Below are 25,004 nucleotides of genomic sequence, written 5' to 3'. Positions count from 1 at the left end.
AATCTCTGTGCGCACCAGTTTCCTCCCAAGATAAATCATCATCATAATACACATCTCATAGAATTTTTGTGACAGGTTAATGGGATAACACATGGGAAGTGTTTAGATCGCGGTCTGGAACGTACCACCTACTCAACTTAAAAATTACTATTTCAGATATGAAGACGACTCCCGGTAGAGCGTTTTGGCCTTGCTCAGTTTTCATTAAAAGCAAATATGAAACGAAAATAAACCGCAGCTCCCCCGGAGAATCCCAGAATTAGCAACATGATTCGCTTAATCTTGAACGCGTGACTGGTAAACCCTGAGGATGTTCTCACGGCTCCCGGCCCCCAGTACTTTGCTCACAACCGAAGTCCTTGGTTACACCGCCAAGGACTCTTTGCCGTCTGAGGGCTTCTTAAAAACTTTTGCTCACTCAACAACCGAGCAGGGAAAGCAGATATTCCTCGGAAGGAGGAATCTGCATTCTGCTCGAACCCAAACACCAGGGATTAGTCTTAGCGGATTCCAGCCCAGGGCTGGGGACCCCGCTGGCATCAGAGCAGTCCTAGCCTCCTCCGCTGCAGCTGTCTCCACCTACGCACGACCACCACCACCCCTCTGAAAGCGTTTCATCCAGCTCGCGGGCCACATCCTCTGTGACCGAGCGCTTCCGCTGCGCTGCGGTTCCTCCATTTCTCCCGGGTCCTTCGGGGTGTTTTTCGCGGGGTCCGCACTCGTCTCCGTGAAGCTACTCCTAGCTCGAGTCCTCCTTTAACTGCCTTGAGGAAAGGGCACGGAAGTCAGACACTGTCATTTAAACAACGTCGTTTCCTCTTAGACCAGGTGGCCGCGGAACACCCACCTCCCCCCTCAGCCCAGGACCCCAAGCCTCCGAGGAACTCTCCATTTCCTGGCCAGCTCCGCCCCGAACCGCCGAAGGCCCGCAGCGCAGGCGCCCCGGGGCCCCGCCCCGCTACACGGGCTCAGCCCCCATTGGCCCAGAGGCTGGGGGCGGGACGCCCCAGCCGCCGAAGCAGGGGTGATCATGTGACTCGCGGGGGCGGGGCTGCGCCGGCCGCTTCCCAGCCCGGCTGAAAGGGCTCGCGTAGCCGGCCCTGTCGGCCCTTACAGCGGTCAGTGGGCGGCCTGGCCCCAGCTCCCCTCCCGAGCCGCGCAAAGGGAGCTGCTCCTGGCTCTCGTCCGCCCCCCAGGTTTGCTTTCCTTCCCTTCCCGAAGGTGGGCCCCGGGGTCCACCGCCGCGGAGGCTGCGGCCGCCGGGAAGCCCAGAGCCGAGTGTCCGGAGACTAACCGGAAGTGCGGTCCCAGGCGGAGGGGCGGTGCCGGCGGCTGCCGGGGTAAGCGCGGCCCGCGGGGCCTGGGAGGGGCGCGGCCGCGGGGCCCGGAGGGAGTGGGAGGGGGGCGGCGGGACCAGAAAGCAGCCCCCGCCGCCTCGCCGGCCCCCGGCCTCCGCAGGGCAAGAGCAGCCTCTGCTACTCGCCGCCGAGCGGGGTCAGTGACCCCCGGCCGCCCGACGGCGGACCGAAAGACGGTCAATGAAAAGTTGAAAGAAGAGCAGCTCGGTACGGTCGCTCCTGGAGATAATAGTAAATATTAATTACCAGGCACTTTTCTAAGCGATCTGTATCTCTTCCTACGGGGGGGAAACCGAAGGACCTTGAAGTCCACCCCCTCCCCCAGCATCTTAAAGGTAGAGATTAGTTATATTGCACTCAAACGTTCAGAGGAACAGAACCATCTGGTTTTCAGCCGCCTTATAACTATTCTTGGAAAGCTACATTGTATATAAAATGGTACCGTATACACTTGTCAACTACGCCTTGGCGTGTAGAGTGGTTAGAAGAATGGGTCCTTGACCTTAGAAGTTGAGGTAATGCAAACAAAAGATAATTAGCAGAAAGAAAAATTTTAACAGGCAAGTGAAACAGGACTCAGGGTTTTCTTAAGTTAAAGTTAGTCATTGTCCAGAAGGATTCTTGGTGTTTTGTCTAGAGCTGGTTGGGAAGGACCTGAATGGCCGCCAGCAGCAGGTGCCTCTTGGAGGAGAAACAAAATGTAAGCAAATGTGGGAAGAGGTAAGATGTGGTTGAAGGATGCTGACCAGACTGGGGAGTAAATGGGAGCAATATTTAGATGGCCAGCTCCAGAAAAAAGACAAATTTCACCAAAAAACTATACATTTCTGCGTTGTTGATTTTTCCTCCAGGAGAGGGCAGAATTGCGTGCTGTGAATACTTCTGGACCAGAGACCTTTTGAAGCCAGAAGGAACACTGTCTCGAGTCTTTGTTGTTACCGTAAGTGGCATACCAGGTTGCGTGTTTCTAGATAAGTGTGGATTTGGGAGGGGGAAGGAGAGGTGGGACTGAGGGCCTGCCTAGGATTGGGAGAAGATAACAGGAAAAAGGGATTGATACTCTCTTAGCTCCTGAAATAGCAGAGTGATAAAACTGGATCTTATTCCACTAACCTGAATGTATTTTCTACTTCTTTCCAACATGGGTCCTCGCAACAGGCTTGTAGTAATTGCTTCTTGGTTGATTTGCGGCCCAGAACAGGCAGTATGCTCAGTGCTTGGGCAGACTCCGTAGTTAAAAGTTAAATGTGGGGCGCCTGGGTGGCTCAGTCGGTTGGGCGTCCGACTTCAGCCAGGTCACGATCTCGCGGTCCGTGAGTTCGAGCCCCGCGTCGGGCTCTGGGCTGATGGCTCAGAGCCTGGAGCCTGTTTCCGATTCTGTGTCTCCCTCTCTCTCTGCCCCTCCCCCGTTCATGCTCTGTCTCTCTCTGTCCAAAAAATAAATAAACGTTGAAAAAAAAATTAAAAAAAAAAAGTTAAATGTAAATCGTGGCTCTTCGGCTTACTAGCTGTGAGTTGTTGGGTGATTATCTAACTGCCCTTAGCATCAGGTTTTCTATCTGTTAGGTGCAAATATGGGTATTAATACCTATTTTATAGAGTTCTTGGGAAGATTAAATGAGACAGTCCATGCCATCAATTAAAAATAAATGAAGGGGGGGGTCAGCGGGGGGCTCAGACAGTTGAGCGTCCGACTCTTGATTTTGGCTCAGGTCATGATCTCACAGTTCTGTGAGTTTGAGCCCTGAGTCTGGCGCTGCTTGGGATTCTCTCTCTCTCCCTCTTTCTGCCCCCTCCCATATCTCTCTCAAAATAAATAAGCTTTAAAAAAGTAAAGGAAAGGGGGTAATCCCTAGCCTCAGGCCTGATACAGTTGGCATTACCTGTTTTTTAGATTAATATTCTATCACCTTTGTCTGTTTGTCCCATGCATCCTTAACCTTGCGCTTTGAAGTTCTAAACTCAGTTTCTCTGCCTGGACTTTTATTGCCTGCCTGCTTACTCTGCACACTGTGACTCTACCGATGGAAGAGAGAACCGGTGTCTTGCTAGGGTGAGATAAGAGAAACCTCTTGGAAGAGGGTACCCTGAAGCTAAGACTTGCAGGATATGTTTGAGTTTGCCAAGAGGACCAGCCAGGGCTGCTAGCCTAGCCGGTTGCGTTGCCATGGGGGTTCTCAGAATTATGACGGCCCTTTTTTTTTGTCGTGCCGTTTGGTCATAGGTTTCATTCAACGGCGTAGCCTAGATCCTGGGGATATTCCAGGGGACAATAGCCTAAGGCCTAACCCTAATGGAAGTTATATTCTAGTAGGAGGGAGAAACAAATGAACAGGTATAAAATCTATTCCACGTCGTTGGGTGGGAAGTGCTATAAGAGAAATGGAACAGGATAAGAGGACCCCGCTATCTGACATAAAGTGGTCCAGGGGGTGCCTCCTTTTGAGGAATTAATGTTCAGAGACTGGAATCAAATAAGGAAGCAAGCTACCTGGGGGGAGAGCATTCTAGGCAGAAGGAACAAGTGCCAGAGTTTTGGGGCGGCTCGCGAGGCTGAAGGTAGGCAGGGGTGACACAGGACGTAGGACAGCGAAAACCAGGCTTTATTCTGAGTGTGCTGCGAAACAGTTGGAACATCTTGGAGCTAAGGAAGTTTGGACTGGACTGTACTTTGTCTTCTAGGTGCTGACATCTAAAAGACGGAGATGCGAATAAGAAAATGATTTCCTTATGTTTTAAGTTTTTTCTTCTTGGTGCCCCCCGCTTTGTTGGCTACTTAGGGCAGATAGTCATCCCTGGCCTGATAAGTCGGGAATACTCTGATTTCACTTACCAGGCTATGACCAGACTCAGAATTCTCTGTTTCCACTCTGCTCCCCTTTTGACCTTAGCAGTCATACTGCAGTAATACACATTTTATTTTATCTTTTTAATGTTTATTTTTGAGAGAGAGAGAGAGAAAGAGAGACAGAGAACGAGCAGGGGAGGGGCAGAGAGAGAGGGAGACACAGAATCAGAAGCAGGCTCCAGGCTCTGAGCTGTCAGCATAGAGCCTGATGCGGGGCTCGAACTCTTGAACCGTGAGATCACAACCTGAGCTGAAGTTGGACGCTTAACCGACGGAGGTACAGGCGCCCCACACAGCTTAAAAGACAGAACGTTCAGGGGCACCTGAGTTATTGTTTATGATTTGGCTAATTAAGTTTAAATGGGCTTTGAACAAGGCTTTGCACAAGAGACAGACACGGAGTATAGACTCGATAAATATTCGGGTTTTCATGTGTGTGAAGATGGAATGAAGAAAATAATAGAGCCTGTCATTCATCGAGCATCCCTTGATTCTCAGGCATGGAGCTGGGTCCTTAGTGGCAGCGTCTCAGTTGTCATGGCAGCTCCTTAAGGCAGGCCATGGTACCTTACATATTTTATCACAGGGGAAACGGAAGCAGAAGGAAGGTAAGTACTTTCCTTACCCAGGTTCCTGCGTCTACAGGGGAGCACAGTGGGAATTTGAACCAAAACCTGATTCCAGAACTTGAACGTTCACTGTCAGCACAGTATATCAACTCACTGCTACCGTGTTCTTTAAAAAACAAACGAGGGGCGCCTGGGTGGCGCAGTCGGTTAAGCGTCCGACTTCAGCCAGGTCACGATCTCGCGGCCCGTGAGTTCGAGCCCCGCGTCGGGCTCTGGGCTGATGGCTCGGAGCCTGGAGCCTGTTTCCGATTCTGTGTCTCCCTCTCTCTCTGCCCCTCCCCCGTTCATGCTCTGTCTCTCTCTCTCTGTCCCAAAAATAAATAAACGTTGAAAAAAAAATTAAAAAAAAAAAACAAAAAACGAAAATATCTGTTAATTTGGAAATAATTTCAGACTCACACAAAAGTTGCAAAATCATACAGAGTAGTCCTGTACCCTTTGCCCAGCAGTCCTAAATGTTACCGTTGTGCTGTGTTTGCTTTACGACTCTGTGTGTGTCTGTATTCACCTACATATGCATCCTTGTGCGTTTTTTTCCTGAACTTTTTGAGAGTAGGTTATAGCCATAATGATTCTTGTCAAACTATGAGAGAATGAAGCCCTGAAGTCTTACGACATGCTAAGCCCTAAAGTCTTAAGAGAATTAAGCCCTAAAGTCCTAAGGTATGTCATGAATTAACTGCTTTCTTATGCACGTGCAATGCTTCTAGCTACATGCCATTCTTGGGAGAACTGAAAAAACAGTTACTCAAATCATTTTCTGTGGAGCTTCATTCTTTCCTCGAACCCCAGGTGAGAGAGCCTGTCCTAAACACTCAATAGTTCCTGTCTTAAAAACAAGGCTGTTCTCTTACCATTACAGCTATCAAAGTCAAGATATTAACTCATATAATATTATCTTATTCAAATTTAACCCATTGTTCCACTAATGGCCTTTTCAAGAAAAGGGAAAAACCCGGTTCTTACAAAGATCAATCCACCACCCCCCCTATTTCATTTAATTGTCATGTCTTCTTGTTTGTGGCACACATATCCTCGGACTTTGTCTTTCATGACCTTGACTTTTTTAAGAGTTCAGGCCACGTATTTAGTAGGATTTCCTTCACTTTGGGTTTGTCTGATGTTTCCTCATGATCAGATTCAGGTTATACGTTGTTGACAAGGTGGCCCAGGGGTGCATTCTGTACTGCACATTCTAGTAGGAGGCAAGTTGTATACCATGTTACTGGTGACAGTGACTTTGATCACTGGGTTTAAGTCGTGGCTTCCAGGTTTGTGTCCTATGAAGTTACTCTCCTTGTCTCTGTAATTATTAAATATCTAGTAGGGAGATATTTTCAGATTGTGTCAATATCCTGATCTCACAAACTTTATACCCACTAGATTTTTACCTGAAATAATTCATATTCTCCTTTTGATTGGACATCGTGACTTTTAAAATTACATCTTTTCTTCTACATTTAATTGTTGGCTTTTTAGTATAAGAAAAACTCCCTTCTCTATTCGCTTTTTTTTTTTTTTAATACATATAGATTCATGGATTCTTACTGTGTTACTAACTTATTACTGCTTGTTTTGATGTTCTGTTTGTTCCGGATTTGTGTAGTAGCAGCCCCCTCGGCCTGGCTCCTGGGTCCTTTTCCCATCTTGTCACCACTTCCTGAGCACTTGCTTATTTTCTGGCACAAGGTGCTCCGGGCTCATCTTGTCCTTTCTAAAGCCCGGAATCGACATTTCTTCCAGGAGCCCTGATCGCTTTCAGTGGAGGATGGTGTTTAGAAACAAGACCTGAGTGCTTGGTGTGCTCCTTACTACTAAGATTTCATGCTTTCTGTGACCTTTCAGCAGACATTATTAGAAAGATAAAACAAACGTGCACTTTGACACATACATGCATTTCTGTGTTCTGTATATACTTAAAAACTTGATCTCTGGGGCGCCTGGGTGGCTCAGTTGGTTGAGCATCTGACTTCGGCTCAGGCCATGATCCCACAGTTCGTGAGTTCGAGCCCCACACTGAGCTCTCTGCAGGCGACACAGAGCCTACTTTGGATCCTCAGTCCCCCCCACCCCGCCCCTCTCCCGTTCATGTGCTCCCTTGCTCACTCAAAATAAATAAATAAACTTAAAAAATGTTTTAAAAAATTTGACCTCCTGATACTTCTAGTTCCAGTTAAACACTAGAGTTCTCTTTTCTATATTTGTAACTCCCTTCTCTGACGATGAGGAATCTGTGTGCCATTTTGCCAGTAGTATATTTACTTATTTGTTCAGTCCTGGGGTATACAGTAGGTAGTATATCTTCACCACCACAGGGGGGAAATAGCCCTGCTAATTAGAGTGCAGTAATTGTTTATAGTTCTTTTTATCTTCAACTTGGGTTTATATTCTTAGTATCGTATTAAAGTACGCTTTGAGTTTGTCGCCTTCAGGGTATTCTTCATTTGAAACACTGACTCATTTGTTTCGCTTGTATTACATTGTAACATTTTGCTCAGGCATCTTGCCTGTTTACTTACTGAGCATGTGCAATGTAACAGTTGTGAAAGTAAAAACGTGCGTGTTACAAACAAGGTAGGTTCACAGAAGCGCGACTCTCCCTCCATCACCTGTTGCCACCAGTTCGGTTTTCCTGTGCCCTTACTGCGGGTTCGCCCCCCACGGGGTAGTAGCCACGCGCCTTAGTGTCTTTCACCTTTTCCAAAGCTGTCTGTGGCCAGATGCATAGATACATGTGTAAGTTTTTTATTTCTACTGCGTTCTTACACAAAATGGAGTGGATGTTGTTCTTTTTTCCTTTTTGAGAGTGGGGGGAGGGGCAGAGAGAGGGAGAGAGAGAACTCCAAGCAGGCTCTGTACTGTCAGCCACGAGCCCCATGCGGGGCTCAGACCCACAGATGGTGGGACCGTGACGCGGACCCTTAACGACTGAGCCACCCACGCACCCCACAAAATGTGGCGTGTGTTTCTCGACTGTTGTTTTTTGAAATTTATGGTATATCCTGAAAATCATTTCGTGTCAATTCACGAAGGTTTTCTTCCTTGTTACAGGTGCGTAGTACTCCGTTATACGAGGTTTGTTCAACCACTTTGCTTCACATGGGCGTTGAAGTGGTTTAAATATTTTCAAACCGCAAACCTTGGCTACGGTGCGCAACTTCAGGCTTGGATATGTTTAAATTGTTGGAGATGTATCTTCAGAGCCGATTTCTAGAGATGGGACCGCTGAGTCAGATATAAATGCAGATCTAGTTTTAGGAGCTCTGCCAAACTCCCGGCCAGAGCGTCGTGTCAGTTGGCCTTCCCTCTAGCAACACAAGCGTGTCTGTTGCCCCACAGTTTTGACAACAAAATGCGCTGTCATACTTTTCAATGGATGCCGGCCTGATTGGTGAGAAACAATATTTCACATACCTTTTTTAATTATTTCATTTTTTTAAATAGACGTTTTTGAGAGTACTTGCAGGTTCACAGCAAAATTGAGTGGAGAGTGCACGCAGCTGCCTTACGTCCTCTACCCCCCCCCCCCCCCAGCCTCCCCGGCTGTCAACCTCTGGGACCAGAGTGCTACATCTGTTACAGCGGAACCTACATTGAGATGCCATTATCACCCAAAGGCCTTGATTTACTTGAGGGTTCGTTCTTTGTGTTGTACATTCCGTGGCTTTGACAAATGTATAATGGCGTCTGTCACCATTTATGGTGTCACAGAAGAGTTTCACTGCCCTGAAAATCCTCTGTGCTCCGCTTACTCATCCTTCTCCCCAACCCCTGAAACCACTGATCTCTTTCACCAATGCCATAGTTTTGTTTATTCTAGAATATCATGTACTTGGAATCGTACAGTTTGTGGCCTTTTCAGGCTGGTTTCTTTCACTTAGCAATATGCGTATAAGGTTTCCCCAGGGCTTTCCCTGGGGAACATTCCTATTTCAGCTCTAAGCAATGTTCCGTTGTCTGGATGTGGCACCGTTTGGTTATCCTTTCATTGACTGAAGGGCATCTTTGGTGCTGCCGAGTTTTGGCAATTGTGCACAGAGCTGCTGTAAACATCCTTGTGCAGGTGTTTGTGTGGACATCACGTTTTCAGCTCCTTTGGGTAAATACCAAGCAGCACAGTTGCTGGATTATGTAAGAGTGTGTTTAGTTTTTTTGTGTTTTTTTTTAATGTTGATTAATTTTTGAGAGAGACCGTGTGAGTGGGGGAGGGGCAGAGAGAGAGGGAGACACACAATGTGAAGAGGCTCCAGGCTCTGAGCCGTCAGCATAGAGCCCAACGCGGGGCTTGAACCCACCAACGGTGAGATCATGACCTGAGCTGAGGCACCCAGGCACCCCAGAGTGTGCTTAGTTTTGTGAAAAACCACCAAACTGCCTTCCAGAGTGGCTGTACCGTTTTGCGTTCCCACCAGCGATGGACGGGACTTCCTGTTGCGCCACGTCCTTGTCGGCATCTGGTGTTGTCAGCGTTCTGGATTTGGGTCATCGTAATTTTTAGTGGTATCTCGTTTTAACGTTCAGTTCCCCAGTGACGTACGATGTGGAGCATCTTTTCATATGCTTATTTGTCATCTGTACATCTTCTCTGGTGGGCTGTCTGTTCAGATCATTTGCCCTTTTTTTAATCAGGTGGTTCCTTGTTGGGTTTTAAGAATATAGAAATGCATTGTATATTTTGGATAACAGTCCTTTATCAGATGTCTTTTGCAAATATTTTCTCCCAGTCTGTGGCTTCTCCCAGTCTGTGGCTTTAGACTGTGTCTTTTACAAAACAAGTTTTTAACTTAATGAAATCCAGATTGTTATTTCTTTCATAGGTCATTCCTTTGGTATTTTATCTAAAAAATTGTCTTTATTTCCCCCGTGTTATCTTCTAGGAGTTTTATAGTTTTGTGTTTTACATTTAAGTCCATGGCCTATTTTGAGTTCATTTTTGTGAAAAGTGTAAAGTCTGTCTATTTCGTATTCTTGCAGGGACGTCCAGTTGTTCTTGCCACATTTGTTGAAAGACATCTTTCTGGATTGCATCGCCTTTGCTGTTTTGTTGAAAGATCAGTTGACTACATCTATATGAGTCCATTTCTAGACTCTCTTCCACTGATCTATTTGTCCTTTTACCAATACTACATGGGTTACTGGAGCATTGTAGCAAGTCTTGAAGTTGAGTAGTGTCAGTCCTTCAGTTTTGTTCTCTTTCAATAGTTTGTTGACTATTCTGGGCCTTTTGCTCTCTGTATAAACTTTAGGATCAATTTGTTGATAGCAACAGAATAACCTGCAGGGATTTTGATTGGAATTGAGTTCAACCTGTGGATCAAGTTAGGAAGAATTGGCGTCCTGACAGCATAGATGTCAGCATATCCATGAACATGGGATTTCTGTTCATTTATTTAGTTCTTTTTTATTTCTTTCATCAGAGTTTTATGTTTTCTTCATGCATACATAAGTTAGATTAATACATAAGTTAGATTAATACTTAAGTATGTCATTTTGCATAGGTGCTAATGATGTTGTGTTTTTAACTTCAGATTCATTGCTGGTGTGCAAGAAGGTGATTGCCTTTTGTATATTATCTTTGTATCCTGCATGCTTGCTATAATCGCTTAATTAATTCCAGGTTTTTTGTTGATACTTTTGTATTTTCTACACTGACAGTCATGTGATCTGGAAGCAAAGATAGTTTACTTTTTCCCATTCTGTATAATTTTTATTTTTTCTTCTTGTCTTACTGTATTATCTAAGACTTTCAGTATGATGTTGAAAAGGAGTAGTAAGAAGGGACATCCTTACCTTTTTCCTTGTCTTAACTGGAAAGACTCGAGCTTCTCACCATTAAGTATAATATTAGCTATAGTTTTCTTGCATTCTTTATCAAGTTTAGAAAGCTCCTGTCTATTCCTAGATATTTCATGTACTGTTAATTTAAATTTCTGTAAATATAAGTGAGATTGAACATCTTTTCATATGTTTGAGAAACATTTTTCTATCTTTTTTGTGTATTTTTTTTTTTGCCTATTGTTCTATCAGGTTTTTAGTGGTTTTTTTCCCTCAATTTTTAAGAGACCTTTATCTAATAGATGTAAATATTCGTTTGTCTCAAATATATGTTACAAACATTTTCTTTCAGTTTGTCATTGACTTTTGACTTTGTTCTTTCCTTTTTACATGCAAAATGCTTTTATTTTAGTCAAATGGCCAATCTTGTGTCATAGGCTGAACACCTTTCTGTACACTGAGGTTATCTGTATGTTTCAGTACCTGTGTGGTTTCAACGTGTTAAATTCAGATCCCTGATCAGTTTAGAATTGATTTTGGTATGTGATGTGGGTATAGATCAAATTGTATCAGTTTTCATGTGACCATCCTGATGTTCTGACATCGTTTATTAAAAGTTCAGCGCCTGGGAGGCTCAGTTGATTGTCTGACTCTTGATTTTGGCTCAGGTCATGATCTCACAGTTCATGAGCTCAAGCCCTGCATCGGGCTCTGTGCTGAGAGTGCAGACCCTGCTTGGGATTCTCTCTCTCCCTCTCTGTCTCTCCCCCACTCATGTGCTTTCTAAATAAACAAATATATAAGTAAGTAAGTAAGTAAGTAAATAAATAAATAAATAAATAAATAGTTTAGCTTTTCCCTGGTAATTTGAGACATAACCTTTATTGTATACTAAATGTCTATGTATGTTGATATCTGTTTCTGGATTTTTATTCTATTCCACTTATTTTTTTATGTATTCCTGTACCAGAATATTAACATTAGAAGCTTTAATACTGTATTTTAATGTCTCATAGAGTTAGTCACCCCCCCAATCTTTCTTTTCATTGTTTCCTAGCGATTCTTGCATGTTGGTTTTCCCAAGTGAATTTGAGTAATAACGGTAGCTCAGGCATTCCTGATATGTCTGTGAAGCGTCAGAAAGTATGTACTTTAGGTTTTGGGGGCCATATGGTCTCTGCTCAACTATTTAACTCTGCCTGTGTGAAAGGGCAATATGTTAATGAGTAAGTGTTACCTTGTTTCGGTAAAACTTTATGGAAACAGGCTGCAGGCCAGAATTGACCTGTGGGCCATAGTTTGCTCACATTTGGTCTGGTTCCATGAAGAAGCATATTATTTTTTGTTGTAATTGCATTAATTCACACATCTTTTTACGAGGAACCAACATCTTCATTATATTGAGTCATTCTATCCAAGAACAAAAGATACCTTTCCGTTTGTTCAGGTCTACTTTTAGGTCCTTCGGTAGTGTTTGAGAGTTTTCCTCTTCTCTATTTTACAAAATTATTTATTTTTGCGTATTTTATATTTTCTGTTATCGTACAAGGAATATTCTCTATCATTGTATGCTCTAGTCTGTTGTCTGTGCACAGAAAAGGGCTATTTGTTTCTGTGGGTGAGTTTTATATCCTGCTGCCTTCTGAATTCTTTTGAGTCAGTTTTAATGTTGATTCTAGAGTTTTCTAGTTATACTCTCATATATCTCCAAACAGATATAATTTTACCTCTTTTCAGTTATTAAACCTCTAATTGACTTTTCGTTTCTAATTGTGTTGGCTAGTACTTCCAGCTCAGAGTTTATTAACAATGGAGATAGTGGTCATTCTTGACTTGTTCCTGATCTCATTGGAAATGACTAGTTTTTCTCACTTAGGTACTGGCTGTAAGACTAAGGAGTGTATATTTTATCATTTAAAAGGGAGTATTTGTATAAAAAATAAAAGGAAGTATTCATTAATTCCTACTTTCTTATTTTCATCAGGTATGGATGTTGATTTCTGTTGTGAGTTCCTTCAGTATCCATGGAGATAATTATGATTTTCTCCCATAGATCTGTTAATATGCAGTGTTATGTTAATGGATTTCCTAATATTGAACAAATCTTGCATTCCTTGAATAACTCCCACTTTTGTCATGATATATTACTTTCCTTAATGTGATGTTGGATTTTTGTTAGTACTTTTCACTTTAATACTGGGCTACAAAACATTTTTGTACTCTTTGTCAGGTTAATTGTCAACGTTAAACTATTTTCACAAAAAAATTAGAAGTTTTGTTCATTTTTAAGCGCTCTGGAAGATATTTGTGAAACATTAGGTTTATTTGCTCTTTGTAAGTTTGTTAGAATACTCTTCTGAAATCATCTAGGTGCAGGAGTGCCTGGGTGGCTCAGTCGGTTGAGTGTCCAGCTTTGGCTCAGGTCATGATCTCACAGTTCGTGAGTAAAAAAAAAAAAAATTTTTTTTAATGATCTAGGTCTAGTGCTTTTTTGTGGGGTAATTCCTTAACAACTTTGTTTATTCTGTGCATATTAGTGTTCTAAAACTTTCTGTCTTTGAAGGGGGTGATTTTGGTAAATTGTATTTCACGAGGAAACAGTCTGTTTCATAGGCTATCACATTTATTTGTGCAGAAGTCTGCAAAGTGATCCGGTGTGTGTATGTGGGGGCAGGGTTTGTTTGTTTTAGCTATTATTTATTCCTTACTTTGTAAGCGTGTACTTTCTCCCTTGTTTCCTCATTAAGTTGGCTAGTAGTTTATCAGTTCTTTACGTTTTTTCCAAAGTAGGATTTTGATTTATAATTAGGTTGTTTTTCTCTTCAGTTTCCTGATTTCCGTCTTTAATTTTATTTTCTTCCTTAATTTCTTTTGATTTACCTTTTTTTTTTTAGCTTTTTGAGCTGAGAATTTAGTTTGTTCATGTAATTCTTCTTATCGATGTAAAAATATTTAAAACTATGAACATTCCTTGGTCACTGCTTTAAATTTATTCCATAGATTATAATCTGTAATATTGTTAATTGTCAATATTTAGAAATTTTGTTTTGTCTCCCCATTTGCTGAAGAGTTGTTTTATTAGTTTATTTTTCCCCATTTAGGAGGGGCTTTTTTAATTTGATGTTTCAATAAATTTTCAGTTTGATGTCACTTTATGGAACTTACTGATGCTCTCTTTGTGACCTACTATATGACAGAATTCTGTGACTGATTCATGTGTGCTTGAGAAGAAAGTTTATTTCCTGTTATTAGGAGATAACTATCCTTAGCTATCCCTAAGATTTACTTACTAATGTGATCAAGTTTTCTGCATCATAACTTATTTTTGTTCTACTTTGTATGTCCATTTACTGACCGTGGAATGTTAAGTTTTCTTATTAATAATGTGTGTATCTCTATTTCTTGTTATGTATTGTAGTTTTTGCTTGATGAGGTTGATTGCTGTGTGATTTGGTGCAAAACCATAACTGTTACAAGTCAAGCTATAGTATATGGCTTTCAACATTATCATGTTTCATGTTTTTTGGCCGAATTCTCTTCCTGATACCTTAAAAAAAAAAAAAAAAAAAAAACCCTACTTTTATTGTTCTATTTGCCCCGTATCCTTTTTTCTGTCCCTGTGTTTTCAGCCTTTCAAATCTTTGTTTTAGGTGTCTCTTGTGTTTAGCATATAGTTGGGTCTTGCTTCTTGAGCCACAGTAAAAATTTTTTAATGGGTGAGTGAGTCGGTTAAGTGTCCAACTTTGGCTCAGGTCATGATTTCACACCTCGTGGGTTTGAGCCCTGCATCAGGCTCTATACTGACAGCTCAGGGCCTGGAGCCTGCTTCGAATTCTGTGTCTCCTACTCCTATTAAGATAATAAATATATTTATTTTAAATATTACAATATTTAATATTTTATTAAATAAAAATAATAAATTTTTAAAAAAATTTTAATGGGTGAGTAAAACAACTCATTTATCGATATGATTGATGTGTTTGGTCTCAGCGTGATCATGTTATTTATACTTGTTTTTTCCACTACTTGTTGCTTTTGATTAAAAAAAATCTAGAATGTTTCGTTTTTGTTATAATGGCTACCTTGGAACATAGATCTTTTTTAATGCCTTGGTACCATTTTCTTTTTCTTTTTTCTTTTCGTAGTTTTTTTCTTTTTTTTTTTAAGTTTTATTTATTTATTTTTGACACAGAGAGAGAGTGGAGAGGAAGAAAGAGAATCTCAAGCTGATAGGACAGAGCCTGATGTGGGGCTCAAACTCACACACCATGAGATCATGACCTGAGCAGAATCCAAGAGTCGGACGCTTACACTGACTGAGCCCCCCGGGCACCCTCTTGGTACCATTTTCTTATTTAGCCTGTAATTATCTGGTTTTTCAGGTTTTGGTAGTATCCCTTAACTCTCACCTGCCATTAATACAATAACCAGTGAGGTTATATTAGTTTTTTGTTTCTTTTCCTAGTTTTTAGTTGAATTACGTCTATTTTACTAGACTGTGAAATATTTAATAAGACTGCTAATTCAGCAACACTTTACCACTTTTGTCATTGTGGTAAAGTTTTGTGGCATTGTTTTTCTTTTTTTGTTTTTTCTTTAATGTTTGTTTATTTTGAGAGAGATCGAGTACATGCTCCCAAGCAGGGGAGGGGCAGAGAGAGGGAGAGAGAGAATCCCAAGCAGGCTCCGAGCTGTCCGTGCAGAGCCCGATGCGGGGCTCAGTCCCACAAGCCATGAGATCATGACCTGAGCCGGAATCCAGTAGGATGCTTAACCTAAGACTGAGCCACCCAGGGGCCCCTAGATGGTATTTTTATTTTCCTTTTTTCTAAAAAACTTTTTCCATCATCTTGAAGGACCTTACATTCCTCTCTGCTCCTTTTCTTCTTCACGGTGCAGCCCAGAGGGTTCCTGTCCTTTCCTTTTTACTTTCCTGAAGGATCGCCACCCTGGGACTGCCTCTAAGTGTGTGCAGGCTGAGTCCCTTCCTTCTGTCCTGCTCTGATCAGAGCTTGAAGAAAACATTTTCTACTTGGAGTGAGTTGTGTCCGTCGTAGACTGGTTCCAACACCCCGGCCGGCCAGAAGCCTGCGTCTTCGGCCGGCCCTGCTCCCCTCGCCCTGCTGCCCTAGCCCTGCTCCCCTCGCCCTGTCCCTGCTCCCCTCGGCCCTGCCTCCCCTGGCCCTGCTCCCCTGGCCCTGCTTCTCTTGGGCCTGCTCCCCTCATCCTGGCTCTGCTCCCCTCAGCCCTGCTCCCCTCGCCCTGGCCCTGCTCCCCTCAGCCCTGCTCCTCTCGCCCTGGCCCTGCTCCACTCGGTGGCTTGCCGCTGAGAGCTCACCCGAGGCATTTGGGGAAGGGGTGTGTTTGTTCGGTGCATTTGTTCTTGTCCTTACAGAGCTAGAGGCATGCCGGGGCGGTGTGGGTGTGCGTGTGCGTGTCTGCAGCACCGATACCCCCTCTCTAACTCTCTTTTCTTCCCGTGTTCTGTGTAGTTCTTCCAGAAGTATTCTGTTCTTTTTCCATCCTTAATCCGTTTTCTGTCCCTCGACCGAAGTTAGCATGAAGCCCTTGTCATGGAAGCGCACAGGTTTTTCTGAAAAATCTAGTTGAACTACGACCTACGGCTTCCCTGACCTCTCGTTTCGGCCCGTGTGGAGTTCAGGCCGGGGGCTGCTAAAGGGAACAACAGCAACAACAGCAACATCAACATCAACAGAAATTGGGTTGTGCTTGAAGTTCCCGTCTTTCCTGACCTGCGTGCCGTTTCCTTTCCAGAGTCCTCGGGTAGCTGGCCTGTGCTTCCTGGCCAGGTTTCACGAGGATTCCGAGGGGGGCCGAGGATGGCCTGTGTTTACCCCGTCTTACCAGGAAATAGGTCGTCCGCGTGGTGGCAGCTCTGGACGAGTGTCACGCGGAGCCTCTGCCCGGCCCGTGTGTTGTCTGGGTCTGAGCACTTCCGCTCTGGCTTCTGATCCCTGGCGGCAGCGGGACCCTCGAGGGACCTGAAGCCTCAGTGGCCCGGAAATGGCAGGTCCAGGCTGCTGAGGGAAGGAGTCGGGGACCGGCCTGGGCACTCTAAGTCTCGTGCCCGTCAGGTGCCCGTCATCGGCCGCCTCCTGAGTTGTGTGCGGCTGAAACAGAAGGCGGCTGGGGCCGGTGTAGACTCTCGATGCCCCAGAGCCTGAGGCCTGCCCGCAGCACCGAGTAAAGTTGGGCCTTGTTGCTGTGCAGGTTGTCCCCACGGCTGCGGATGGGGCGGCCTGCGTTCCTGCGGCCAGGGTGTCACCTTTGCGTGTGTCTCTCCAGAGATTTGGCCTTGGGGGCCCTTCCCCTCCGTGTCAGAACCCCGAGGAGGACGTAGATTATGCAGATGGTTTTCAGATTCTTGTCCCCTTTCTGGAGAGCCACACGGGATGGGTTAGGACGATTCGTCTCTCAGGACTCAGTGTAAGGGCTTGTGGGAGAACACCCTTAAGTTTTCTTAAGGAAACTTTACCCATTTTCGGAGTCGTTGAGTGAAACGCTCTAGGGCCAAGGCCACTCGCCTGTGACCGTCCCTGTCATACCCTCATGTCTTACAGAAGGCCGGCTGCCGAGAGAGACCGGATTCGCGGGGCCAGGAAGCCAGGCGCTCTCCCAGCTAGCTCCCAGGTAAGCCGCCGTGTCTAGGCCTCAGCAACGTGCGTCCTGTCTCCGGGACTGAGCCCGGGCACAGCGACACTCGGCCCCCTTCCTTTCCCGCGAGGACACAACAGTTACGGGGGGGCGGGGGGGGAGACGGGGAGTGGTGCACGCACCGGAGGTGCCTGGTAAGCACCTGCCGTGTGCACGGGAGAAAGCGCACACACGACACCCAGACGTCCTTGTCGTGCTTCAGCCAGAGGCCTCAACGACCCGAGTACATCACGTATCAGAAGATGGCAGACGCGGTGGAGAAAAGCAAAAAAGGGGTTGGGAAGCCGGGAGCATGCGGGCAGCTCCCTGTTTTAAACGCGGGGGTCGGGAGAGGCCTCCTGGGAAAGAGACATTTGAAGAAACAGAGGAATTGAGAGGGCGCCGGGCACACCCCTGGAGGAAGAGAGCTAGGGACCAGACCGGGAGGGGCAGAGGCCCTGGGGAGCGTGGGTGAGGACAGCCCGGAGGCCATGTGGCCAGGTGGGGACGTGCGATGGGGACCCGCAGGGAGCAGGCCGGTGAGAGAGCAGGTGGGGGAGGCCGCGGGGTCAGCAGAGCCTCAGGCTGTTCTGTGGGGGCACAGAGGACTTGCCCTGTTGTCTGGGCTTTTTCTTTGTGTCTTTTCAGAGAGAGTGTGAAAGGAGAGGGGCAGACAGAGAGAGTCCCAAGCAGGCTCCGCCGGGCTTGGTCTCAAGACGCTGGGATCAGGACCCCGAGTCATGACCTGAGCAGAAACCAAGAGTCAGAGGCTTAACCGACCGAGCCCCCCAGGCGCCCCCACATTCTGTTGTTCTAACACGAGTTCCGCTGGCCGCGGAGTGGAGAGTCTGAGTGTAGGAGGTGGTGACGGGAGGGTGGCCTGAGTTCTGGGGCTGCCGTGATGAAGTGCCACAGACTGAGTGGTGTAAGGAGCAAATTTATCTTCTCCCGGTTCTGGGGGCTGACGGTCCAAGATCAAAGCGTTGGGCTTGGTTTCTTCCGAGACATCTCCTTGGCTCGCGGCCGGCGAGAGAGGCAGTTGGGTTCTCGTTCTGAGAATGGAGCCAGCGAGTCTGCCGATGGCTCCGTTGTGGGGTGTGAGGGAGAAGGTCACAGGAGGACTCCCAGGCTTTGGCCGAGGACCTGAAAGAACAGGAACGGAGATCGGGTGGCCGGGGGCGGAGGAGGCCGGGTCTGTGCGCCACCGCCCCGCCTGTGCCGAACTTGTCTTTGACGGTCAGTAAGGCAGGAGCAGACACGAGGCGTTTCGTTGCAAACCCTGGTGAATAAGCGTCCTTTGTGACACTTCAGGCTTTGGGGGTCGACGATGGCAGCCCCAGGCTACTTGGTGCTTCGTGCGCTGTGTGTTATTGTTGGTAGTTTCTGGATCACTCTTTCCGAAGAGGCCCCCGGTCCCTCAGTGACCGCGGTAAGTGTCCCGCTGCAGACACCCGCTTAGCGCTCCGAGACATGCGCGCAGGAGTCAACGAGGTGACCTCTGGCGCTCGGCGCGCTGGTAAATAATAGGAGTATTCATTCTCTCGTGAAGACAGAAATGGGCTCACTTTGAAGATATTTTACTGGGTGGCAGAGGTCCATTTGATGGATCAGGTTGGTGACCTTGTTCCCTAGGGTACCCATCATCAAACGATCTGGGAGTGTAAGGAATTCTTAACGCTACCGCGAGAGTCATCTGGAACTTGTGGTTTGGACCCCCAAAAATGTCACGTCTGGAACGGCTTTGATGATCACGGTGACGTGATAGATTTTTTGAAATCGGAGGTGTATACTTAACCGTAGTTAGCATAAGCGTGCTGTCTCTTGTTCAAGCTCACCTCCTTCCCCTGCTCCGAGCCGTTGACTTCACTGCTCTGGTAGCCGTGAGTCATGTTTCTCTCTCATCCTGTCCTTCTGCCGTAGTTTCAGCATTACATTTCTTGTGGACCCGTGTCTGCACTCGAGAAACCGCACTCACTACTCCCACCCCATTCCGTTTTCTCTCATCCCCTAAACCTAAACATTAGAACTTTTTTGAGCTGACATTTGAAGCCGTGGTATTTCTTCTTATATTTATAAATAACTTTTTTTTTTCTATCACAACAGCTGTCTCCGTGCCCTGCACATGGAGAGCTTACCGAATTGTTGCAGGGAAATTGGAAAACTGATTAGCAGACTGATGATGCAGAAAGCCCTCCACCTTCTAGATCCTTTTGACTCCTTGTTTTGTCTGAATTCAGGTGGCCACTGCTGCTGCCGCTTCTGGAGCTGTTGTGTTTTGGGTTCTGGTCCGTTACGCTTACTAGCGTGCTATACTCAACCCTCCTGCTGTTTTCATGTCACCTGAGTGTGCGGGTGCCCAGTCCTATGCGTCACAGCTGAGGAACCGTGGACTCTGCCCCAGAAGAGTGTACATACACCAAGTAACCTTTGCATCAGCGTTTTCGTAGGTTACTTTAGGTGTCTGTGGATGCAAAATAACTTCTGTTCTAGCTTTGAGCACCTATTATGCGCAATGAGGAGCTGTTCGGCCTCTTGATTATTCGGTTGAAGCGAGGGGAAGGGGAAGAACCCTGGTTTTGAGATCACCCAGGTTCATAACAGAAATATTCCTGACTGGTCTTTTCCTCAGATGTGTCACTGACCGGTTTCGTATTAGAAAAGAGGAAAACTAACTGGGGCACCTGGGTGGCTCAGTCGGTTGAGCGTCCACCTTCGGCTCAGGTCATGATCTCATAGTCCGTGAGTTCGAGCCCCGTGTCAGGCTCTGTGCTGACAGCTCGGAGCCTGGAGCCCGCTTCGGATTCTGTGTCTCCCTCTCTTTCTGCCCCTCTCCTGCTCGAGCTCTGTCTCTCTGTCCCAAAAATAAATAAAAACATTAAAAACATTTTTTTCTTTAAAAAAAAGAAAAGAGGAAAACTAACTGATTTCAACCCTTGTGATAACTAGAGCACTTATGGACTCTGATGGAGAATTTCTGTCTTTTTTGCAGTGATTTTTAACTGTGAACATTCTTTTCTTAGTCACAGGAATATAGATAATATTTCTTCTTTGTCTCACAGGGTTGAAAATACCAAGTAAGGAATTAGTGTATAGGATGCTGGAAACTTGTAGTGACGAACTGCTCATGACTGAAAGGCCTAGAACAGATGTATCTTTCAAGTTCTTACCAAGAAAACAGCTATGAAGAAAATGATGGGTCAAGAAGACCAGTGGAAAACTCCCTAGGAGAGAGCCATAGAAAATGTGCGCTTCGGAAGAGAGACATAATCAGAGAACTCAGAAAAGGAAAATATATCATGTATGCCCTCAGAAGGGTAAAAAGATTTTTATTCATGTGCGTGAGATTACGCAAATAGATGATCAGCTATACCAGTGCCTTGAACGTGAGCAAAACTTGTGTGAACGCTTAGCTCTTATTATGTGTGAGAGATCCCACACTGGGGAGAAACCTTACAGATGTGATATGTGTGAGAAAACCTTCGTCCAAAGCTCAGAGCTGCTTTCACACCAGAGGGTCCACAATTACGAGAAACCTTATAAATGCAGCAAATGCGAGAAGAGCTTCTGGCATCACTTAGCCCTTTCGGGACACCAGAGGACACACGCAGGTAAAAAATTCTATACCTGTGACATCTGTGGCAAGAATTTCGGCCAGAGCTCCGACCTGCTTGTCCACCAGCGAAGCCATACGGGCGAGAAGCCGTATCTGTGTAGCGAGTGTGATAAATGCTTCAGTCGAAGCACGAACCTCATAAGACACCGAAGAACTCACACGGGTGAGAAGCCGTTTAAGTGTCTGGAGTGTGAAAAGGCTTTTAGTGGGAAGTCAGACCTCATCAGCCACCAGAGAACTCATACTGGCGAAAGGCCCTATAAATGCAACAAGTGTGAGAAAAGTTACCGACACCGTTCAGCCTTCATTGTTCATAAAAGAGTTCACACTGGGGAGAAGCCCTATAAGTGTGGCGCCTGTGAGAAGTGCTTTGGCCAGAAATCAGACCTTATTGTACATCAGAGAGTCCATACGGGCGAGAAGCCGTATAAGTGCTTGGAGTGCATGAGAAGCTTTACGCGGAGCGCTAACCTGATCAGGCATCAGGCAACTCACACTCACACTTTCAAATGCCTCGAATATGAGAAAAGCTTCAGCTGTGGCTCAGACCTTATTGTGCATCAGAGAATTCACATGGACGAGAAACCGCCCCAGTGGTCTACATGCGAGGGTGGCTTCCTCCTAGGCATGGACTTCGTGGCCCAGCAGAAAATGCGAACTCAGACCGAAGAGCTGCGTTATAAGTACAGCGTGTGCGATAAAAGCTTCCACCAGAGCCCAGCCCTTCTGCAACATCAGACAATCCACATCGGTGAAAAACCGTATATCTGTAATATGGGTGACAAGGGTCTTGAGCTCAGCCCTCCCCATGCATCCGAAGCCTCACAGATGTCTTGATCAGACAAGGAGTTATAATCCCATAGAAGGTGTATGTACGTGTCCGAGAACTCATAAGGTAAAGGACTCTAGGCGAATCTCAGACTTTCCTCGGAGCTCAGACTTCCGTGGGGACCAGAGAATGCAACTGTGGGAAGTTGAGAAATGGTTTGCCCAGAGAGCTACCCTAGCAGGACACTTTTATGAGTCACTCGAGTGGGAAACCTTACAAATACCCTGAGTTTTGGAAAACCCGTAGTCCAAGCTCACAGCTGATCACCCATGAGGGGATTCGTACAGGTGGGAGACCTTGCAAATGCAGTGAGTGTGAGAGGACTTTCTAGCGGTGCCCGCCCCCCCTCATCCCACGAGAATTCACACCAGAGGACTTTCTAAATGCCCTCCGTGTCAACAGAGCTTCAGACAGTACGCACATCGCATCGGATGTCAGAAAGCCCACGGTGGGGAGAAACCCCAGCGAGTGTGTAAAAAGCTTCTAACAGAACTGTGACTTTTTTTACTCTTCAGAGAAGCCATACTGGTGAAAGTGTGTCTATTTGTCTTGAATGTGGCAAATCCATTCATTGGGAGAGCCTCCTTGGGTTTGCACCAAAGAAACCCAATCTGAGGAAGGACCTTACAGAGTCTCTGAATGAGAAAAACTTCTGTCAGTGATCCGCTCTTGTGGTATCCCGGGGCACTCACACAAGTGAAAAAGCCCCTGGAATCTGAAAAAAGCCTTGTCAGAAACTCTCCTACCTTACCGGGTCCCAAAGAACGTACTCATCAGAGAACTTTTTGCCAGTGAGAGATCTAATTGTGTGGACTGTGTACATATAATAGGTATGAAGAGAACTGTTCTCATAGTTAGTTGACCCATATGGTAGAGATGACTTTTAATGGAGTCAGTATGTAAACAGTTTTTAGATCCCCAGGAGCTCGTTCTGGGAGGAGTGAGGGCAGATCGCGGTAGGCCTCATGGGTAACTCAGGTAAAGATGCTTTTCTTTTATCTGAACCACTTAATGATTACTTTCGCTTTTTACAATTTGGAAATCCAATAAAGGAAAGGACCGTAACCTTGTGATAGAAGGTGTGACATGTGTTACTGTTGGGGGAAAGGACTGTATTGACTTTGCCTCTGTCCCTTTTTTATTCTTGAGCAGAATGGGGACTAGCGTGTTGATAGTAGCCTGGGAACCATTTGCTAGTAGTGAAAAGAACTGAACGGCCAGGGAGTAGTGACCCTAGATCGAAACTGTCCCCCCAGGTTCCTCCTTCGGAGGGCCAACCTCATAAAGAGGCAGAATAGTCAGCTTGTGTATTTTCGTGTGAGTTAAGGCACCCCCTCAAAAGTTTCCTTTCCCTGAAATACCTTTGAGATGATCGCTGGTTTTCGAAATCTCCGCTTTAGAGATTGATTTCTTTCCAACTCAGAAGTGCAAATTTCAGCAGAACCGTCATGACGTTGCTAGCGTGCACGTTGTTGGGACCTTATCACGTCTCTTTGAGTGATGAGACCCGCTCTTCAGATCCTCGCAGGCTGATTAAGGGAAACCAAAAGAAAGGTTTAAGCCTGAGCAGGCACAGAAAAGAACACATAATGATGCATTATTAATGGAGGAGCTAAACTTCTTGATTCTGATTATCCCGACTCCAAAGCTGGTGTTCTTTTCACTCTGTTACCCTGCTGTTGATAGCAAATCAAGCCCCATAATGATACGCTTTTCGTTTGTTTCAGTTCTGCCAAGAAAAGAGAATACTTTTTATTCCCAGGGAAAGGATTGCAGTCACCACAACACAAGGTATCTGTTTGGCTTGGAATGTAGGATTCTAAATGCGAGAAGGGAAAAGTAGTTGGCAAATTCATCAGAGGTTTAAGGATGAGCACGTATCTGCAATTTACCAGGATAATTATGATTATCTTTAACATTCTCTAGAAATACTATAATTAATCCAGGGATTATTAACGGACAATTCTGAGGGGTTTTTTCCTTCCCTCAGATTAAAAGACATTTAATATAAATCCTTAAGATTCCTCCAGTATTTGGGACTATAGACTGGTGAGTCAGTATGTTGTCGCTAGTCTGGGTTCTCTGGTTTATTTTAACAAATCCCCGAACTCCAGAGAGTGTTGGCATTCGGACTCATGGGTGGCCAGTGGCTACCTTGTGTGTGGCTCTAAGCTTTGATCCTAATGACTGGTTGATGATCTTGATAACCTTAGGGTCAGTGGATAGAGCATATAGTGATAATAAGGAATCTGATTCTAGGGGATTTTTTGTTTGTGTTTTCGTTTTTGCTTTTTTGTTTTTTTGTGTTTGAAAACAATTGCTGGAAGTTTATTCGATCTGATGTGTTTTAGTAATTTTCATACACAGCTCTTACACCATGAAAAGTGGCCCAGTGTGACAAAACACGCAAGATGTATTTGTTTCTCTTCGGTGCAAATCATGCCCGTCACTAGTACATGTTTGACAGTTGTAATACTTAAAATAGTATTGGGCGTATGGCCTGGTGGTGATGACCGTTAGTCCGTATGGCTACTTGTTAGTCATTAGAACTTGGAGAAGGGGACAGAGTTTGTATCGTCGCCAGGGCAGTGACTCACCCCTTCTTTCAACTAATCTTACCGGTAATTGTCTCTCATCTTTAAGTAAGTTAAGGATGGACCATCCCTCAAAAGGAGAACATTAGGAGTATGAGACGGGTCTGAGGGTGAGGGCTTTTAACTGTGGGGGAAAAGGTGTTGGTGTTGTTCATAGAGCATAACCTGAGGTTGGAGAGGACCACTTGGGAGCCTGTAACCTAAACTAGAAGGTGACTTCTGGGATGGATGGAGGTTCTCTTGAGACAGTGCCAACCTAAATCTACCTCAGGTAAGTAGTTAGAGTACCTTTCAAGATTTCAGACCAAACGAGACACTTGTATTCAGTCAATGTATTCCTATGCTTTAATGTTTTTGTTTTCCCTTAATTCTTAAATAAACTTTTATTCTGAAAAACTCTATTTTTGTCTCTACTAAGAAAAGGCATTTCCCCTACACTTGCGTTAGAATAAAGCCGATATGGAGGAATCCTTCCACAGTGGACACAGATCAGATCATTGCAATGCCCACGTGAGTATCTTAGAATGTCGCCAGCTCTACCTTAATTAAATACACAAAACAAAGGACTAAAGTTGACATTCACATGGCCCTTCGGCCTGGTAGAGGCGATCAGGGCCATTAGAACAGCTCTAGACTTCCAGGAGTTTTTGAGGCGAAAGCGGAGAAGTGAACGGAAACCTGGAAGGAATATTGTCTCTGCTCTG

The 25,004-nt window shown here is 45.4% G+C and overlaps 1 protein-coding gene across 4 annotated transcripts; it reads left to right on the top strand.

The window, feature by feature from the left end:
- The first annotated feature begins 1,062 nt into the window (after window positions 1-1,062).
- Window positions 1,063-24,701, top strand: ZNF322 (zinc finger protein 322). 4 transcript variants are annotated; one of them, XM_047102039.1, is made up of 5 exons: window positions 1,063-1,340; window positions 2,210-2,298; window positions 7,887-8,226; window positions 17,192-17,261; window positions 20,324-24,701. In XM_047102039.1, the coding sequence occupies exon 5, from the start codon at window positions 20,506-20,508 to the stop codon at window positions 21,712-21,714; it is 1,209 nt and encodes a 402-aa protein (XP_046957995.1). In that variant the 5' UTR covers window positions 1,063-1,340; window positions 2,210-2,298; window positions 7,887-8,226; window positions 17,192-17,261; window positions 20,324-20,505; the 3' UTR covers window positions 21,715-24,701. The 4 variants fall into 4 exon arrangements, with proteins under 4 accessions (XP_046957995.1, XP_046957994.1, XP_046957993.1 ...); XM_047102038.1 differs by lacking the exon at window positions 7,887-8,226 and adding an exon at window positions 1,996-2,058; XM_047102037.1 differs by lacking the exon at window positions 7,887-8,226 and adding an exon at window positions 1,996-2,078.
- The last annotated feature ends 303 nt before the right edge of the window (window positions 24,702-25,004 follow it).

This window comes from Lynx rufus, unplaced genomic scaffold, assembly GCF_022079265.1.
Source record: "Lynx rufus isolate CCGP_SWC_20201006 ecotype Redwood Valley unplaced genomic scaffold, mLynRuf1.p SCAF_6, whole genome shotgun sequence".
Lineage (NCBI taxonomy): Eukaryota > Metazoa > Chordata > Mammalia > Carnivora > Felidae > Lynx > Lynx rufus.
Note: the sequence above shows the minus strand (reverse complement) of the source record. Positions and strands in the feature narration are given on the sequence as shown.

Bases quoted from the DNA above. Each gene is read 5' to 3' on its own strand.
- ZNF322 (XM_047102036.1), top strand. From the start codon at position 20,506: ATGTGCGCTTCGGAAGAGAGACATAATCAGAGAACTCAGAAAAGGAAA.